Source organism: Nansenia antarctica (assembly GCF_963989245.1).
Source record: "Nansenia antarctica genome assembly, chromosome: 6".
Taxonomy (NCBI): domain Eukaryota; kingdom Metazoa; phylum Chordata; class Actinopteri; order Argentiniformes; family Microstomatidae; genus Nansenia; species Nansenia antarctica.
In genome coordinates this window covers 38,990,197-39,011,030 of record NC_137676.1, presented here as the reverse complement: position 1 = coordinate 39,011,030, position 20,834 = coordinate 38,990,197, and the positions used below count along the sequence as shown (strand labels likewise).

General features: G+C 42.5%; 1 protein-coding gene across 1 annotated transcript; it reads right to left on the bottom strand.

The window, feature by feature from the left end:
* Positions 1 to 330: 330 nt before the first annotated feature.
* On the bottom strand, positions 331 to 19,035 carry spats2 (spermatogenesis associated serine rich 2). Its single transcript, XM_080535204.1, has 13 exons — positions 19,006 to 19,035; positions 11,630 to 11,951; positions 10,354 to 10,433; positions 10,084 to 10,192; positions 9,360 to 9,409; positions 8,804 to 9,032; positions 8,478 to 8,669; positions 8,200 to 8,335; positions 7,183 to 7,241; positions 6,187 to 6,296; positions 3,979 to 4,081; positions 3,520 to 3,665; positions 331 to 3,323 (listed from the first exon to the last, which is right to left on the bottom strand). The coding sequence occupies exons 2-13, from the start codon at positions 11,652 to 11,654 to the stop codon at positions 3,057 to 3,059; spliced, it is 1,506 nt and encodes a 501-aa protein (XP_080391330.1). The 5' UTR covers positions 11,655 to 11,951; positions 19,006 to 19,035; the 3' UTR covers positions 331 to 3,056.
* Positions 19,036 to 20,834: the final 1,799 nt, after the last annotated feature.

Here is a 20,834-nt window from a genome sequence, read left to right as displayed (position 1 = left end):
TTCTCTGCGACATTTTAAAACTGACCCCCAACTGAACTGGGCCCTAGACACAGAAAATCTGCTATGGGGAGTCTCCATAGAAATGTAGTTTAGGCTTTGTAACGAGCCCTATAACAGTTGGATCATGGCCTGTAGATTATTTTCTGTGTCAGATGCACTTCTATTTCCCAAAATCTGAAAGCTACTGACCAACTTGAATATGAACCAGACATTTTTTCAACAGGAAACTAAGACCTGTGCATATAAAAACCATACATGGACACAAAGACACTGAACACAGGAATGTATTGCAAACAATTTTATTCATAGTAAATGAAAAGTGTGCCATTCGGTGTACAGGGAGGGGAGTCCAAGTGCTGCTTGTATTGGCATGGGGGTGGGGCAGATGTCTTTGGTCCATACGTGGTAGTGAGGGGGGGAGAGGAGTGAATGAATTGGAAGGTATGGGACGACGACGACGACGACGAGAGAAGGCACTTAAGTTTACAGTTGTCTCAGACATTTCGAAAAGAATAGCCACAGGAAGAATTGGACTGAACTTGATTCTTATCTTCCAGAGGTAAACCATATGCTCAACATGAATGTCACATACAAAATGCCCCATGTGAGCCCAGCAAAATTATATAGCTACATATATACAGTAAAGATTCAGGGAAAAAACAAAAAAAATAACATCAAGGAAAAATGATGACTGTTACTCTAGATTATCCCCTTGAAACAATCAAAGAGTTAAATTCTTTATAGGCCAAGGAAGAAAAAAGGCAGCAACTTGAACAGGACAAAATGATCTCTTTGGCGACAACCTCTCCAGACAATTTGGAATGTAGAAAAAAAAAAGCTGTTAACATGTCTACTTACATTTGGTAAAGAAGGAATGACGCGGGCATCGTTCCCTATGCAGAATTACACCAGTTTTGAGATTAAATCAACAGGACAAGCACCTAAGAAACACCAGTCAAACATGTTTGAAGTTACCAAAGGGTACCAACTTACAATGATTGTAATGGAAAATCTGTAGTGCATACATCTCTGAAAAGAAGACTATCATGAACAGTGCAAAATTGGAAGGAGGCCAATTTTAGAGGGCAGGTTGTCATTGCAGTAGCACTTAACATTAACGTGGCACAGGGAGATGTTGGTGCTACCAACCCTGACCTATTGAATCACACAGGCCAATACCTCTGACCAACTGTATGTATTCTCTGCACTTTCCCAAAGACAATGTAAACCACTGAAGAAAAGCAGCACTACATCATCTTTACCGAGATATACAGTATGACAAAAGAGATGAAATGATGTTTTCCTCATGATCAAACTATACTCCTATAAAAAAAGGACTTAAGATCACTACTGAAAATCTACAATTATAACATAACTTGAAGGTAAACTGCACCACTTCCCAATATGTTCCTTCCTACCAACACACACAGATAACATGGAGTGGAGGGTTTAAGTGGGCCCTGTCACATCATGTTTCTCTCAATAGTTTCATTGTTAGGGCAAGACATGACATCACTAGTGGCCCAAAGCCCCCTGACAGAAACAGTATCCCATCAAGCCGAGTCACAGGAGCAACAATGAGGTATGTTACTAGATTTTGTTCTGAACAGTAGACATTAACAAAGATCCTTGCATCACTACCATCTCAATTCGAGTTTTGTCCAAACTTCGCAGCCATAAAATGTACTCTGAATCTAAAAAGTTTAATAAATTTGATCAGGTTTTGTTTCTATTGGATATGATATAAAGGACAATGAATATATCAAAAGAAAAAGAAAAAAGATTGTTCCTAACACTTTTGTAATGTCCAAGATTACAAGTGTCTGCTCTTGAACTATGAACTTAGAAAACAGTATTTGTTATGCCGACATCTGTTTCTAGAAGGCAACGGTGAGGTTGCACTGTGATAAAAGGCAAGCAGGTCAAGAGTGTGTGCCGTCTGTGTGCATATGGTCCAGTCTATGAAAACACTGAGCAGAAGGAAAGAGCGAGTGAAGCGACACCAAATAACATTGAAACAGATGTACTGAAAAAAGGGAATCCCAATTCAGAGAAAGCGTGTGGGGAGTGGATGTCCTCTCTTACCTGAGACTAAAGGAGTCACAGATAATAAAATAAGAACATGAAATAAAAAGAAATAAGGAAAATTTACCACTCTTGAATTACAAATAGGAATAGAGAAAATGCTCCTATAGGAATAACACAAAAATTCTACTCTCAAGTTTCTTGTGAGGTTGTAAATGGCAACATCTGGAATGAAAACCACTCTGGTTCACAGTTTATTATTCTGATTCAAATCTTATTCATTGAGCCATTTCAATGAGTTTAAACAATGTTTGCCGGAGCAACCATACTGTATGGAAAGCTGTAATTGAAATGAAACCCATTAGATACGCATGTCTGTTTTTTCAAAATACAGATTCTGTAGTGTTGATTGCATGCCTGTACCATTAATTCCCATACAGTAGATACTAGTGCTGCCAGTACACAAGTAATGTTCTTTTTAACATAGGGAACCAAAATGGTTTGGACAGAAACTGTTTTGCAAGCTTAGCTAAATACAAATTAGATTTGAGGCTTGGAAATCAAAACTGAGAAATCCAATTAAACATACTAAAAAGTAAAATACAAATAAAATCAAACTTATAATAAAAAATAAAAGAAATATATGCCCTTCAGCAATGCACAAAATGCATACAAATCACCTCTGAATTACATCAACAATCTCTCTGCTGAAACAGCTTCTCTGAAGAAGCAAAGAAATTATCACCAGAGAGGTCTGGAAAGCTGCTACATCAACAGGCATGTATCTTAAACACTAATTACAAAAGTAGGTGGAACTGACAGAATAAGGGAGTAGTGGGTATCTTTCAAGTTTGGAGGATGAATGGATTTACCTATAGGTGGCACTACAGCTCAATTGACAAAAATATGTAAACTTGAATTCTATTCTTCATGGAAGGGAGTTAGAGGGGTGGAGGGAACAGGGTAGAGGGTATTAGGGTAGGAGTGCTAGGGTTAGTAGACGGCTTTGACTGGGTGAAGGATTTCCGATGTCAGGGGCATTGTGTCCGCGGAGGCCTTTGGGGCAGCCCGTTGTGAGAAGGGCGTTCTGGGCGCTGAGAAGACGTAGTGGAGTAGGCGGGGCCACTGGAGGAGTTAGAGGACTGCGTGGAAGTGGGGCCAGTAGGGCTGGGGCCATCACCTTGGCCTCGGTTACCCTGGTAACGGTAGCTCGGACGGTTCGGGTTCCTGTCGTGATAGGCACTACTGTTATACCGCTGGCCACCGGAGTGGTACTGACGCCTGTTGCCTTGGAAACTCTGTAAAGTTGGATTGAAAAAAAGAGAAAAAAAAAGATTTATAGTTCTATAGAGACGGTACAGAAAGCATTGTCCCAGTTCTATAGAGATTTATAGTTCTATAGAGACAGTACAGAAAGCATTGTCCCATGAGAAAACTTCACATAAAATTTCAGCAACCCCATAATGTTTATTATTGGTTTGTCTGTGAACTGACCTGTACTCTTGGCTGGCTAGGGCGACCGTCATAGTTGGAGCTCTGGGGCTGAGAGGGAGGTGTTTCTAGGGACCCTGGACCAGTGATGGAGGAGGAAGTGGAGCTACAGCGGGAACGGCTGGAGTAGCCCGTCTGAGGGTGGTACACTGTAAGGGGAGGGAGGGCGGGACACCAAGGCAGGTCACTCAAAAGTCTGTTTTACTGGAGGTCCAGATACAAAAACAACAGGGTAAGTGTTGACAGCAGATCAGTTAACACTTAATCAGCCATGAGTAAAAAGAAATGTTATATCTTTGCACTCGATCAAATTTCAGGACCCTCCTTTCATGACTTTTCCTAGATATGTGCGTTCTACCACCCAAATTTCAGGACCCTCTGTGGGTTCCTATAAAGAATGTGGATTGTTTTCCCCTTATACTGTAAAGCCACACCATTATTGCAAGTGTACCACTGGCTTACCTGATCCAAATCCTGTGATGCTCATCTTGAGTGGTTCTAGCTCAAAGGAGAACTTCACAGCCTTACCCAAGTCCTCATCGTATTTACGTTCACTCACAAAGTGCTGAAAAATAAGGATCATTTATCATTATCTTATGGCCATTTTGCATTTGGTATAGTATCTCCATTATTTAGGTCAAATGGCACAATTCCCACACAATCCTTAATCCTTGCACCAATGTTAATACTTGTCTTGACTCTTGACTATAGTGTGATATATTATAGTTATATGCTTGTCTTGACTATAGTGTGATATATCAGTGTTTCCTCCAGGATTTTTCACATTAGTGGCGGAGCGTTTGTCTTTCGCGCGGATTTTCACTTTGAATCAAAGTGGACTGTCTGAATCAATTAGTGGCGGAGGAAATTCATTCGTGGCGGCCCGCCACGAATAAATGCATATAGAGGAAACACTGTATATATATAGTTATATGCTTGTCTTGACTAAAGTGTGATATATATATATATATAGTTATATGCTTGTCTTGACTATAGTGTGATATATATAGTTATATGCTTGTCTTGACTATAGTGTGATATATATATATATATAGTTATATGCTTGTCTTGACTAAAGTGTGATATATATATATAGTTATATGCTTGTCTTGACTAAAGTGTGATATATGTTACGGTACATGTGGGAATACGGTACATGTGGGAAAACTAGGGTTAGGGTTAGGTGCTAGGGTGCTACGGTTAAGGTTAGGGGTAGGGTTAGGGTTAGACATGCCAGCATGTACCAAGTCGACGTAGCACCTAACCCTAACCCTAGTTTTCCCCACATGTACCGTATTCCCACATGTACCGTAACTAGGGATGCACGATATTATCGGCACCGATATTTATCGGCACGATAATGGGAAATTAATGTTTATCGTTTTTTATCGTTTTTATAAAATTTTAGCCGATATAGAGCCGATAATATGAAGCCGGAAATATTTCTGCTTCCGGTTTCCGCGCTCATGCTGCTGCGCCTGCGTACAGACGAGAGCGAAACATGAGAGCTTCCCCGGTGTGGACATTCTTCAGAGTTTCTGAGGCAGATAGTGCGTTTGCAATTTGCAACACATGTTTGACAAAAGTTCGGAGAGGAGGGCAAAGGTCTACGAGTTACAACACAACGACACATCTTGTAGCGGGTAGATAGTAATATCCCTCCCCTGGCCCCTCTGTTTTCCCTTGATAGCTGACAAGCTAACGGGTGAAGTAGCGAGGCCTGCTAGCAGCTAGCCTACAACCCCTAGCCAGCAATGGCTAACGTTGAGGCTAGCGGACCTAGCACAGCCGAGACTAGCCGGAAGACCTGCCCGTGCAGCAAGTCAATGGCTAGCTGGGACACTCACTCTAAGTGCGCAGCGTGTCTGGGATTAATCCACGCCCGGGCCGCTGTTATCTCTACCGATGAGTGTATCCACTGTGCAGTGTTCCCCAAGAAACTTCTCAGCTGACGGCTAAGTCGCATGGCTAGCCTGTCGGGAGAAGATCCGCTTCTGTGTAAGGCAGCCGAAACGCTGCCATCACAGTCTAACGCGGACATGTCTCCAGGTTTACCGACACCATGCTGGGCGGACTTAGTGCCACATAGCCCTGACATCGGTTTCCCGGTACTGGGTGACAAGGGAATTGACAGCTTTACCGCTGCTCGCTATGACCCTAGGAGAGACTCGGACAATGATGAGGGAGGGTCGCACAACGCATCTAATTACTCTTAGGTGAGCCTTTTTTGTTTTCATAAAAGGAGGCCAGATCTTGGCTAAAAAAAGCATTGTGCACTGTCTATAACAGATTCTGTTTGTTAGAGGAAATAATAAATGAACATTTGAAGAGTCAGAAGTGTTCTCTTTGTTGTGTTAACAATAGTGATGTAAGTTAGATTTGGTGAGATCACTATGGAATATTAAATCATCAATCTTTGCTCACTACATAGCCTTTCTTACCTTCAGGTGTGCATGAACTACAGGTTATCAACTGTGAAATTATATCTGTTCTCATATCGGTTATCGGCCACGAGAAGCGGGTAAACATCGGTATCGGTTGGAAAAAATGCATATCGTGCATCCCTAACCGTAACATATATATAGTTATGCTTGTCTTGACTTAAGTGTGATATATATATATAGTTATATGCTTGTCTTGACTATAGTGTGATTGGGATGGTCAAGACACCTTTATGTCAGCGCGCAGCTCACTCAGCTGCTCCTCAGACATGGATGCTGATTGGTCCGTCAGCCTGCGTAGTTCCTCTGCTCTCTTTTGACGGCCATCCAAAATGGCCACTGAAACACAGTTACACAATTTGACTCTACTAATCTGTACTAATCTGTACTTTAAGAAATCCACATATTGTACAGGCAAACCCATATGACAACTTAGAACAAGTATGTCTTTAAAAGCATTCACATTTAAAGCATTAGTACGACTAACTAAAGAATTCCACAGACTTTTCCAGATGGTCTAGATCACATTAACAGATAAAAGGAAGACATTATCTATACATATTGTCTATACAAATCAAAATCCCATTCCTGAGGAAAAGTGCTGTTAATGTATCAGTTGCTAAGGAAATGCAAATGGCAGAGTACTTTTTTTTCTTGAGGAGGAAAAAAGGAAGGGAAGAAAGAGGCTCTCTCATCCATTAACACATATCTAAAGCAAGGGATGAGATTAGGGGAGAGACTGGTACATTTGGAGGAATGCTGGGTTTTGTAATGTCAAAGAACGACTATAATGTTCCCTCTCTTCCCCCAATTCCCCACACACCTAGCACAAAGACAGCATTGAGTCTCCCTTGACACCTGACACTATTCACTTTTCCAGACCCAGAACACAAAACACTCTGCATTGGGAGGAAAGGATAAGGGAGAATGGCCTACTTGTGGAAATATGCAGTCTTGCTCTGTCATGTTTCACTACACCGAACACACTGGTATGCCCAAGGACTATAGAAACCCTGAGGTCACCCACCCCTACACATTTAAAGAATGTTTATGTTTATGTGTCAGCTTACTCCCGGAGTGAGTGATTTGGGACAGCGGGTTTCCGATTCTCTTACATGATGAATCATTTCCAGACCTCCAATGCCTCATTATAGAAACAGAGTGTAATACAACTCAATCCAACGTGGCTCAGTCCAAATGCTTGTTGAAAAACCGTTGTACTCACTGGCCTCTGCTTTGACTTTGTCCATCTCTCCTAACAGAGTTACTTCTCTGTCCATGAGGCTAGAGGGAAGGAGGGAGTGGGGGAGGGGAGGGAGAGAGAGAAGGAGGTTGAAATATTCCTCAAAGTGATATGGTGAGCCTGGTTCTTCACATTTATGTAGCCGGCCGTCAAGGCCCTGAACACAGAAAAGGCCTAAGTTCTGGGCCCAGGACAGTCCGGACGGATTGTATGGCAGCTAGTGCTGAGGCACAAACATGTACATTTTCAAGCCTGCAAACTGTGACACTTTAAAATAATGTGAAAAAATACTCGTTATGCAATATGACAACCCTAGTTGACTATCTGTGCAGTATAGTACAGTGGATTGTGTACATAGCCTTTATTGATGTAAACCAGCTCCTTACCTTCTTGTGATTTTATGCATCTATGCTTTTTCTAAAATGTGTTTTCTTTTTCCTTTCCTAACACCAGGGGAGCCTCCCCTCCTAAATTTCGTTGTTTGGTACCTGTACTGTAGCAATGACAAATAAAGTCCATTCCATTCCATTTAGATAAGATATAGCTTGCACTTTGACTGACCTACAATGGGAAACACATTAAAGCTGAGAGAGGTAAATTGCTAAACAAGCCAAATAGGCTGTCCAACTAGTTTGGAGACGGTTTATCAAAAGGTAAACAAATAATATGTTAAGATGAACTACAGGCTAGTTGGGGCCACCTGGGGCTGAACTATATTACAGCTGGTTTCACCTACATACAAGGCTCAGTCATACTGATCATGTCGAGCAAAGGTGAAAGCAACGTACTTTGATTCACTGGTGGACATTGGAGCCTTTAAAACACTGTTCCCTAAATTGCTTAGGTAAACATTCTGCATACAAAAGAGCAAATATTATGACATTTGTGATATGTTATCTCATCATTCCAAGTAAATCAGCATCAAATACTCCAAACTAATCATCTTCAACAGACTAAACCGCAACCATTTGATAGACTGATGTAGTGAAATTATTGTACCAGCTCTGGAGCTCAGCAAAGGTCTGCTTCATCCTCTTGATGGAGGAGTCCATCTCTTCCTTCACCACCACTCTGTACCGGGTCAGTGAGGCGGTGCATCTCTGTAGGTCCTTCATAGAGCGGTCGATGTTGGGCGCTGAGATTCAAAGATCGGGCATACGTGAAGTGAAACACACACACACACATAAAGCATTATTTGAGTTGCCCTCAATAATCCAGTGCAGTTAAGATGACATACAGTATCTAGGCATCTGGGACAAGCAGCATGGCACTCTAACCTATTTTTTTGTTGCCAGATGATCCATGTTGACTGTCATGGTCGTTGGCAGTGAGCACAGAGGGAGTGGACGGGGGCTGTGAGTTTGAGCCTTGTCGGTGACGGAACTTGCTCCCTCGGGGACCCTGGTGGTTCCTCCCTCCTTGCTGGGAGGTAGGGCTTGGTGCGATGCTCTGACTGTCTGCCTCTGCACCTGGGAGACAACGCAGTGTAAACATTCTGATGTAAATAGGCCTCAAGTGGATCAACAAATAGGGTAAATGTCTATAGTATCACCGCCCAAAAATTTAAAAAAAAAAAAATCCTGGCCCCTCTCCATTACAGTACCTGTAGTTTCCGAGGTGGCAGGTTCAGAATCCAGTTCTGCTGCATCCAGGGAGGCGGAATCCAACTGCTCACTCAGCGAGTCTATTGAGTCTCCGTCCAAAGCGGAGGAACCATTGGCATGGAAACCATTCACTGCATCCTTACTCTCCTCCAGGGGCTGCGTGGGCTCGGCTGGAGCAGGCTCTGCTGGAGCCTCTGGCTGGGGCTTGGGCTTCTTTTTCTTCTTGGGCTGGAGATGGAAGAATCAAGTCAAACTCCATCGACTGTAACCTTATGTGCACAGCAAGGAGTTCATGCATGCCATGCAATGTTAAAACCAATCATTGAACAACAAAGTTTATCTCGGCCCTTATAAAACAGACACACCAGTTCAGGCCTGTTGACAGCTTAAGACATGCCATAATGATTAAACTTATTAAAAGTTTTTTTTATTTGACGTAAGTTCAAATAAAGATTAACTATTATGCAAAGCATTTACTACATTCCTTAACGGTGTCCCTTTAATTTATCATATGCCCTGCATTAAAGGACGTCTTGTCTAATTACTGACAATTACCTTCTTTTTACCGGTAACATTCCACTCCTTCAGAATTTCAACTGCACTGCCTGAAAGGAAAACGAAACACAGGGTGAATGCCCTCTTCGCGAAAGCCATTTTACATTCCAAGTATAGCCATGCCCTTGTCTGTGTGCGCACATGATTTAAAGGTTTCAAAACATTCATCCTCCAAATGCCCTAAAGATAGGTTATGAAAAAGCTGCAGAACAATAGTTTGACGTGCGAGGCACCCTCCTTGTTCTATAGTTAGACCTGTCACACAGATGTCTGGAGCGTTAGTTGTAAAACATTCCATTGCAACTTCCAGTCAGTAAGTGACACCACTGACAGGCATGTATAAACAGGTAACCCCATTTGCGTCATACAACAGGTGATTAAACACTAAACAACACAATTTGAACACCAGGTATTGTCAGGGAATTCCTTGTTTAAAGAAAATCCTCTATCACAATCTGTTAACCTACCCATATGGGCAACAGTTTCTAGTCTTATCTAGGTCAACATCATCTTATTCCAAGTTTCAAAAACCACTGTGCGTTTCCATGGCAATAATGTTCAGACATACAGAGTAAGCCTACCTACAATTTCCAAGTAGTTAGCTAGCTAGCAAGACACTTGAGCAAAGTTCTCCAAAAAGAATGCAAATCATTTTCCATTAATTTACTCATAACACCTGTAAATATCACAATGAGAACCATCACTTGACCATGGCATCCCATACCTTCCAAGAAAGCTTGGACGGCCTTGTCAACACAGTTCTCAAAGTGCTGCAAAACCAGGACAATCTCATTGTTGCTTTTGTTGGGAACAACTGCCCTGACAGCACTGATCTGCAATAAAGAAGAGAAGAGGAACAGGTTCAGTGTGACTGGAAATAAACCCAGGCCTACTGTAGATCAGATCAGTAAACCCATCACTGAGCCTACGGTGTAGGTGTAAGGCGACAAACAAAACCTGTTGGAGTGTGTATGATTGATCACTCAGTGCTTACCTTCTCCTTCATCCTGTCTAAAGTCCCTCCCTGGGACATCACCATTTTGGAGTGAGTGTCGAACACCACACCAGAGGTATCTGTAAAAACACCCCAAAACATGAAAACACAGACATGATGGGCGTAGCATTTACATTTATTTTTCTGTTGTTGCTAGGGCTGTTTGCAAAACTATTGAAATGTGGAGGCACAACATTTGCAAAACAAAACAGTCCCCATTACTCATTACTCCTGATACCATTCAATGTTCACACTAAGGGACAATAGGCAAGGATATAGGTCTAGAATGAGGGTGTCTAGAATCTTCACTGAATTCAGTGCAATATTTAGATGTCCATTTTTCAGGAGCAAATGAAGACCCTTGATATTTGCATGCCAATGACAATTAAAAGGGCTTGCTAAATACATTTAATGAAACATTATACAAGTAAATGATGGACCATGGACACTGGGAATCGGCAGACACCGTACAGTGGATCAGATTAGGAAGCTAAGTTAGATCCTGACGTCTCAGTAGTGACTTAATAGGCACCAGTGAAAAAACAAAACATATAACCAGCTCTCTCTTTAAAAAAAAAAAAAGGTAATCTCAATGAGACTAACCTGGATAAATAAAGGTTAAATAAAATAACAGACATGAAGCTTGACGATGAACTTTCATAGTTAAAGCGTCCACAGTGCTTTAGAGCCTTGACCAAAATGTCACAGGCCACTTCTAAAGACATTATATATGGGACAAAAATTGTCTAGCCAGACGCATTGCATCTAGCAATAAGATAAGCCTGTTCTATATATTCGGTGATAGCCTAACTGATATCCAGTTCTACAAAAAGGAATGAGTCAGCAAAGCAGGGCTTAATGCATCAGAGGAAGGAGAATACCGCCCCAAACAAACTGAGCTCAATGAGATGAGAAGCAGCTGAGTGGCAGTTTAAAGAAATAGCAGAAACATATGGCATGACTAAAGAATGCTCGAGGACAGTTTCGAACAATGACAAACCTTGCAACATCTAGGCTACTTTGCAAGCATAGCACAGTCCTATTGAGTGGCTTTATTTCAGAAAGACAATGATAGCTAGACCCTTGTGAGGGATCCAACAAAATGCACTGTAGAGTCATTTCACCATCCCTCTCCAGGCTAACTAACTAATTTAAAAACCCTCTCTAATCTTCTGCAAGCAATAAAGCGTTAAGATGTAGCCTAGGTCATCTTGAATTTAGTTCGCAAATGTATGCAAATACACACAATAGAATAGATGCATGGTTGAATACGTACCCTTTTGGCTGTTTTTCTTAGCCATGTTGTACTCTTGTACTATTCCACACTAAAGTAGGTCCTGATAAGTGTCCCACTCTATTGCTCCAGAAGTCAAAAACAATCAATATAATGCACTATTCTTTTCTAATATTCAGTAGGGTTTCTAATGGAGTCTTCAAGTGTAGTAATATTCCCCCTGAAGTTCTCCCTGGCAGACAGGATGCCAACGGCTCACAACTCTGGCAGTGGGAGTGGTTGAAGATGGTAGGGTCAGATCAAGCTCCCTTCTAAGACTTGGATTCAACTTTTTTCCTCCTTTCTCCACAAAGCCGATCCAATTCTGAGGGGAAAAAAGGCATACGGCTTTCTCGTAGGAATCAAGTCATCAAGAGATGAGAATGAATTTTCATGCATGGGCTGAAACAGTGGAGCATACAACAGTGATGCATCATATAAACAAATGTAATCCACACAAAGGGAAAAGGTCAAAAGTTATTCTGATTAATATTTTTTTCTCTGTAAAATACTTGGAAAATGTATTATATTAGCATAATCTGGCCATGGACATTGAAAATAGCATGCTCATCCACTAAAAACCCATTTCCTTTGGTCATAAAACGACAATGAAAACCAGATTTCAATAAATTACTGTCTATCTGGCACAACATTTGAGACAATCTGTGTTCAATAGTCTTTGGCAACAGAATATTCTCCATTTGGCTAAAACACATAGCAAAGAACCATTGAGTCATGACTTTGTTTAGTTCCTCTGCGTGAATTAAATTTGACCACGGCCAGAGGTGCTGTTTGAAAATAGGTTAGATGAAAAGTAGCCTATCAAAAATCATTCATTGGTTTCAGCCTAACAAATTAGGCCATTACAAAAGCTTCTCCTGGACACTGATACATACATTATACTCAGGTGTGCACATAACTTTTTGGGGCCAGTGCTCAGAGGAGCACCTAGGGATGCTGCTTGGTGCTCCCCGAGCTCGCGAGTCACGACCCGTCCCACAGGATGGATAAAAAAGGGATACATGGATAACTTATAGTGGCAAAACGACATTTATTCATAAATAAAGATGAACGAACAAATGATTGTGTGCAAAACAAAATAAACAAATGCAAAATCAAATGACTGCTCTTTAAGCATGAAAGTCTGTCAGACTCCTTTAAACACAATGAAATCAACTGACATCTCTTTAAGCACTGCTCTGTTCTGTAAACACTGAAATCAACTTTTCAACAAAAAGTTACAGCCTAAGCATTTATTTAGGCTACAAGCTTAATCATCTTCATCACTGCTCTCTTGACTGCTGTTAATACTGTCCTCAATTTCAACCATGGTAGAGGATGTTGTAGGGCAGGCTATCACTTTAAATAGCTCATTATTTTGATTGTGCAACAAAGTCTTTTTTTTCTTTTTTCTAATAGAATTCCCAACCATATCCTGGGTCAGGGGTCTATGTGCGATAATGCAGCTGTAAAACAAACGTCTGAACGTTTGAAAGCTTCAGAGAAACGTGAAGTCCCTTGGTGTTGTTTTTCCTTTTAGCCACGAGTCGTTCGGGACTGAATTTTCACATGGCGGCGCCGCGGCGTGATAACCGTGCGATACGCGATACGCGGAATGAAAGTACGATTTACGATACTTTCCGAATGTTTTCGCCGTGGTCGTCGTCGGTCGACTGTTGTGATGGATTACTCGTCGGGGACGGCAAATAGTTAGGCTTGCAGTGATGCAGCAGTCAGCAGTCAGCAGTTGGATTTTGAGGAAGTAAATTCCTCTCCCAGGTGCGCAAGAGCGCGTTCATGCGGCTGATCTGCCGCGCAGGATGCATTTTGGCGACGCATGCGCACTGGCGCACCAGTTATGTGCACCCCTGATTATACTGATACATACAACTATACTCTCAGATTTTATTTGATGGTACATATTGGTGTCATCATTTAGAATAGAAATGACACTTTTTATACTAAGGGTACCAAAAGTATTGGGACAATTGTCTTGACAGGTGTTCCTGGTTAATCAGGTGTGTTTCGTCACATCATTTGTGCAGCATAAGAGCGCTGTCAATGTCTAGTATTGATTCTAGGCTTTGTGTTTGCCTTTGGAGTCTGTGGCTATTGGTGTCTGTCAACATGAAGCCCAAAGAGACATCAATAAACTAATGTCAAGGAAGCCATTATGAGGCTGAAATATCCAAAATAATAAACCTGAAACATAGGTAAAACCTTAGACTTAGCAAAAACAACAGTTTAGAACATAATTGACAAGAAAATAAATATGGTGAGCGTAGCAATCGCAAACATCCTGGTAGGCCAAGGAAGACTTCTACAGTGGACTACCAAAGAATGCTCACCATAAGAAAACCCACAAAAACAACTGTCCCACTGATCATGAATACTCTCCAGGAGGTAGCTGTTAATGTGTCAGACAACCATCCGCAACATACAACCGTCACCAGTCAAACTAGAGTGCAAACCAACTCCTCAAAAAGGATGGTCAGGTTACAGTTTGTTAAAAAGTACCTAAAAACCAAGAGGTCTGGAAAAAGTCCTTGTTGACAGATAAGACTAATATTATGATGCATCAGAGTAATTGCAAGACTTGGAGAATGTCTGGCCAAGATTAACAGCATACCACCTCAACTGTGAAACATGGTGGAGGGGGGCTATGAATTGGGGCCAATCCCAATTCACCCCTACGGCTTCGTTTTCACCCCTATGGCTTCGTTTTGCGCGTTCACGTTTAGGGGTAGGGCTATCCCAATTCATATTTACTTAAAGCCCGATTTATGCTTCTGCGTCGAATTTACGTGCGTCTACGCCGTAGCCTACGCGAGGGCTCTCCAAGTTTATAGTTTTGCGTTGGTCCGCGGACCGCGTCGCGTTGGTCTGTGTACTCATAGCGGCATAATAGCGATCGTTGTTGTAAAGAAAATGTCTATAATGCATTGAAATGACAGTAAACTAAGATAATAAGACGGTTATCCTCATTTTTCAAATCTTTATTAATAAGTAATTACAGAAAAAGTAAATGACATTTCTGTCATGACTTCCGCATTTACGAGAGTCGGAATGTGACGCTACCAAGCGGACCAATCACAGTTCTTATAGATAACTTAACATTAAATATGTCTATCATAAATATAATTTAAACCCAACGAACAGCCATGGGGCTCCCTGTAACTAATAATTTATTTCTAAATAAACAGGATTGTACATCTCGTAAATGTGAATCGCGCTCCTTATAGGAAGGCTGTGCCTGACACTTCCATAGGGCGCTCTACTCAAAGCGGCATAATAGCGATTTTTTTTTGTTATGCTTGTTGTAAATAAAAGTTCTATGATGCATTGAATGACATTAAACTAAGATAATACGATGGTTATCATAATTTTTCAAATCTTTGTAGGCTACGCGGGCCTACGCAAGCTACGCCGTCGATTTTACGCAGAAGCATAAACTGGGCTATGGCTTCATTTCGAGCGATTCCAGGACCAGACTAGCTTTGAAGCCATAGGGGTAGCCAACGCTACCCCTTGATTCCAGGATGCATTGCGAATCATCTACAGAAATGTTATGTCGCTCTATTCAATGCGGAAATGTCATTTAACTTTCTCTGTAATTACTGATTAATAAAGATTTGAAAAATTATGATAACCATCTTATCATCTTAGTTTAATGTAATTTCAATGCATTATAGACCTTTTCTTTACAACAAGCATAACAAAAAAAATCGCTGTTATGCCGAGGTGCCTATGCTTAACATAGAAAGTTCCACAGTCCAGCGCGCTCGGGTTTAACAGTAGAGGACTGGTAGCCTACCTGATCACTTCCATTAGACTATCAAAGCAGGACACCGGAGCACTCATATCTGCGCGTTTGTCACAGAGTGACAGTCACCCTGTTCCTCTGCCCGGCGTCAGTCCAATGGAATCGTCAAGCACAGCCTTCCCCATAGAAATACATCGGTGCGCGATTACAGAGATGTACAATCATGTTTATTTAGAAATAAATTGTGTTTTTTGACAGCGGATGATGGTAGACATATTTAATGTAAAGTTATCCATCTAAAGTTATCTATCCACAGGCTGATATGTGCATGATAGGCCCAAATCCCCCCCCCCCCCCCCCTTGGTGGTATATGACGCTATCTGTATTGCGGCACTTATTATACCAAAACAATCTAATCCGAGCAGTTGTTATTATGTAATATTATCGATGGATGTGCCATTTTTGATGGGAGGGCAGTGAGCGGGAGACTCATCAAGGACATGTAGTTAATTAATGCAGTGGACAGCGGCTGTTTCTCCAGCGTTCCTGTCACTTCGGATTTCGGAACGTCATAAAATTAAGTCTGTAAGTCATATGACGCCGTAAATTTAACTAAAGTTCAGCCGCGAAGTTGTTGCACTGTTGTCCTAAATCAGTGCAGACTGGTGGCAGGGTAGGAGCACAGGTTTCATACAGGTTAGAGCGCCGTTATTCTGTCATGGTCTGATAATGAAGCATTGTTCTTTTTTATTTGATGACTTGTTTGATCGATTGATAGCGTAAAAGTGAAGTTGTGAATGAGCCGCGAGCGTCAATGCTTTTCTACGATAATACTGATGACGTATCAGTTTTGAAGGGTTGTCCCATTTCATAGGGGTAGATTTCAACCCTGACGGCTTGTGGCTCTGTTTGAAGGCCTTGGCTCGAAATCAAGTCACACTCGAAAACGAGCCATAGGGGTAGAAAAGGGAATCGGGATTGGGCCTTGGGCATGTATAGCTGCCACTAGCACTGGCTAACTTGTCTAAACTGATGATGTAACTGCTGATGGTAGCAGCATGTACTCTAAAGTAGCCGATACAGAAACATATTGTAGTAGTACTCAAGTATAAGCAAATGGCTCCAAATTAATTGGATGGAACTTCATCATACAGTTAGACAATGAGCCCAAACATACTGCCATAGCAACTAGGGAGTCTTTCCACAGCCAACAAGTGGAAAGTTCTTGACTGGCCAACTCAAGCTTCAGATTTAAATCCAATTGATCATGCATTTCATTTCCTGATAATATTTTAGGCAAAAAGACCTCAAAACTAACTGAAGATGGCTCCAGTACAGGCCTGGCAGAGCATCTCCAGAGAAGATGCCCAGCATCTGGTGGAGTCAATGGGTCACAGACTTCAGGCAGTTATTGAATGCTAAGGATTGTCTGCCAAATACTAAACACGGGTGCTTAATTTGGATATTTGATATACATCTCTGTCCCATCACTTTTGACTACCCAGAAACAGAGGGACTACGCATAAGAAATGTTGTAATGTTTGAATGATGAAACCAATGTGTACACAAATATCATCAAATATCAGCCGAGAATATATGCTTTAACCTCATAGTAAATGTTTAATTTCAAATCCGAACTTTTGGAGTATAGAGATAAAAGAAGGAAAAATGTGTCACTGTCCAATTGCTTACACAGGGCACTATATTTGATCACGTTCAACCATTTTCCTGTATAGGCCATTACCTAAAACTTAATGAAATGTATGAGGCCAATTGAACTAACAAATAGAGAGTAAGTAGGAGGTCTAGAAACAATAATTCAAGCTCAAATACAGTTGATATCTGTAAATATATCTCACACTGGTATTTCATCACCAGTGTTATGCAAGCGTGCCTCCTGGCAGCTGTTCTGTCAAATCAGTTTATTTTTGCTTTCCAATCTTTGGAAAGTTTGAACACCACCCTCAGCAAACTGGAGTCATTTTATGGACCGGCTGTTTCCACCTTAGGTTTCCTTTTCTGATCCAGGAGCTCGAGAAAGGGAAACTTAAACTGTACAAACCCACGCCCTTCTCATTCATTTTCACTTCATCTTCACTTCACTTCATCCAAAGCGACTTACATTTGTCTAAGTAAGTGATTCAGCTATACACCAGTCATCATAAGAAAACAAATCTATAGGATTAGGGGCCATTGGAAGTCATTCCCTCTTCACATGTCACAGTTCTGCGCTGTGTGCCACCACACCTTTTGAACACGTCAACCACTGTCAACAATGATGCCAGGCTGTGCAGCTATGTTAATTCAAGCAAAGACAAGGGACTCATTATGTTTATCAAGAGGGTTGGTGCTTGGATGTCCACGTAGACCATGTGTTGATTTAGGCAAAACATTGAGTGCTAGGCAATAAATAAATATCAAGATCTACTCTAAATTTAACTCAAGGCTGGCACATTGAGGAAAGTGAAAGTATAGGTCTCACTCAAGCATGAAACATATTTAGCAGAGACATATCTAGCTAACTACAAATCTGAGCAACCATCTTGTCAACAGCAATGTTTGTTAGTTTGTTCATTCAATCAATCAAGAATCCTTTCTAAATCAATTGAGACAACGCTGCAGGACACAGACACTCATAACTCATAGATGAAGACTGATGTAGTCAGGACGTTTGACCCCAGGTAGCTAATGTATGTACTAAAGGCCTGTATCAGGAGCACTGCAGAACCAGGCCAACATCTTCATCCAACACACAAACGATCATATTTTCGGAGATTGTGTTTAGACTAGGCTAGTTCCTGTTCGATTGTGTGTAGTTCGTGTTGCCAAAGGGGGGAAACATTTTAAGATTGATATTCATAAATGGCACAAATACATTTTAAAAATGGGTCATTAACATGGAAGAGGAAGCTAACGTTGGCCAAAAAAACAAGAAAGAATGCTCGATATTTGCAGTATGTCTGTGGCCGTATCTTAGCAACGCTTCTAGGGTCTGACTAACCTCTGGAAAAGAAAACGTTCCGTGCTATGGACATTGAAGTATCAAGTCAAGACAGTAACTGCGAATCCAACTTTCATTATATTTTTTTTCTGATTCTGTATTTCCTCGGGGAATAAATTAATGTATTAACCAAAAGTAAGTGTTTGATAATATTAAGAAACTGGAGCGCTCCATCCCATTCTGCTATTCCATCCATTAGACTGACCCCTCACAGCTAGCTAACTAACGTTAGCGCCTAGCGGTCCCTGGCTGGGGTCGGCTTATGCTAGCTAGTTCTACCGCTGCCTGTCTACCTAATGGATGTGGCACTTTTAGATAATCGGTCACCAGTTTAGCTTTTGTTGAAAGTTAGCTTTAGCTAGCGGGATTCAATTCGGTTTTTCTTTCTCCCCTCATCACTGCCTGACTCGACCAGTGACTGTCTCTGCAGTGCAGGGGAAGCAGCTAGGGATTCCTCGGTTATTATTCAACTGTCTTTACACAACGTTTAGATATTGAATGTGTTAGCTAGTGTTGATCAACTCGCCTCTAGAACACACTATTTGACGTACACATTGCATGTGTCGAACTTACAAACGGAACATCATATTTGTCATAGCCTACTGCAGCACTTACCTGGGTGTCTTTTCAGGCGACGGTAGCTCCAGTGGTCTGGCTGCTGATATGTAGTGATATGTCCCCTCAGTCACACAGCCTCAACACACCACCACGTCGTCACTTCCTAGCAGAGAGACCTCGGTCATGCTTATCACGCATGGCAACGGTGCGCTTGGTTCATCTCACGGGGCGCGTTCGCGGCGTTATCAAAGATGCTATTGACTGTCCAGATTAAACAACCCCTAGCTCCTACTACTCCCCAGACGCTTGTTGTGTTGATATGACATGATTGGGATGGTAGAGAGGCAAGATGGTCTTATAGATTATACTTTATAGGAGGTAAGGAGAAGAATGGGGCCAAGACAATAACCTTTCCCTCAACATCAGCAAAACCAAGGAGAAGATTGTGAACTATAAAAGTCCACGTCGATGGGTCGACCCCCTTTCCACATAGACAGGGTTACAGCTTCTACCTCCAGGTTGTGTGTGTGTGTGTGTGTGTGTGTGTGTGTGTGTGTGTGTGTGTGTGTGTCAGTAAGTAAGTAAGTAAGTAATATATATATATATACGCATGTATATATATACACGCACACACTCACTGCCATAACTGCTGCTATTTATTAGGCCTACTGTATTGTATTGCTAACTTTATCTTGACTTATTGACAGAGCATGAAGTGAGATGCGTGCTGAAGGCGGTGGACCCCAGGAAAGCCTCAGGGCCGGATGGCGTCCTGGGACGGGTGCTGAGGGACTGCGCCGACCAGCTGGCCGGGGTTTTCACCAACATCTTCAACCAGTCCCTGTCCCAGGCCACCATCCCACCCTGCCTGAAAACCTCAACTATCATCCCAGTCCCGAAGAAAAGCACGGTGAGCTGCCTAAACGACTACCGCCCAGTGGCACTCACACCAATCATCATGAAGTGCTTAGAGAAACTAGTCCGGGCCCACATACTCACACGCCTCCCGCCCAACCTGGATCCATACCAGTTCGCCTACAGAGCCCACAGGTCCACAGAGGACGCCATCGCGACGACTCTCCACTCCACTCTATCCCACCTGGAGAGGGGAAACAGCTACGCGAGACTGCTCTTTGTGGACTTCAGCTCTGCCTTCAACACCATCCTTCCAGACAGGCTAGTGACCAAACTACTAGACCTGGGACTATCACACTCTATATGTGCATGGATCAAGGACTTCCTGTCTGACCGCCCCCAGAGGGTGCGGGTGGGCTCCCACACCTCCACAGCCCTCAGACTCAGCACTGGGTCCCCCCAGGGCTGCGTGCTAAGCCCCATCCTCTACAACCTCTACACCTACGACTTCACCCCCGTCCACCCCAGCAACTCCATCGTAAAGTTTGCAGACGACACCACCGTGGTGGGCTGCATCTCGGGGGGGGACGAGGCGGCGTACAGGGATGAGGTAGAGCAGCTGAGCAAGCTATGCAAGGTTAACAACCTGCTGCTGAACCAGTCAAAGACCCAGGAAATCATCGTGGACTTCAGGAGGAAAAAATCTGAGGTCCAGCCCCTGCTCGTCGATGGAGGGAGCGTGGAGAGAGTCTCAACCCTCCGATTCCTGGGGGTGCACATACAGGATGACCTGTCCTGGAAGATCAACACAGCAGCCATCATCAAGAAGGCACAACAGCGGCTCTTCTTCCTGAGAGTCCTCAGGAAAGACCACATCGGACAGGAGATGCTGGTGACCTTCTACCGCTGCGCAGTGGAGAGTATCCTCACCTACTGCATCTGCATCTGGTTCTCCAGCTGCACAGCCGCAGAGAGGAATGCGCTACAGAGAGTCGTGAGATCAGCCCAGAAGATCACCGGCGCCCCCCTCC

Coding starts and splice junctions, on each gene's coding strand:
- spats2 (XM_080535204.1), bottom strand. CDS start 11,654: ATGGCTAAGAAAAACAGCCAAAAGG. Junction 10,193..10,353: donor TAGACAGGATGAAGGAGAAG/GTAAGCACTGAG, acceptor TCTTTATTGCAG/ATCAGTGCTGTCAGGGCAGT. Junction 9,033..9,359: donor ATGTTACCGGTAAAAAGAAG/GTAATTGTCAGT, acceptor TTCCATCTCCAG/CCCAAGAAGAAAAAGAAGCC.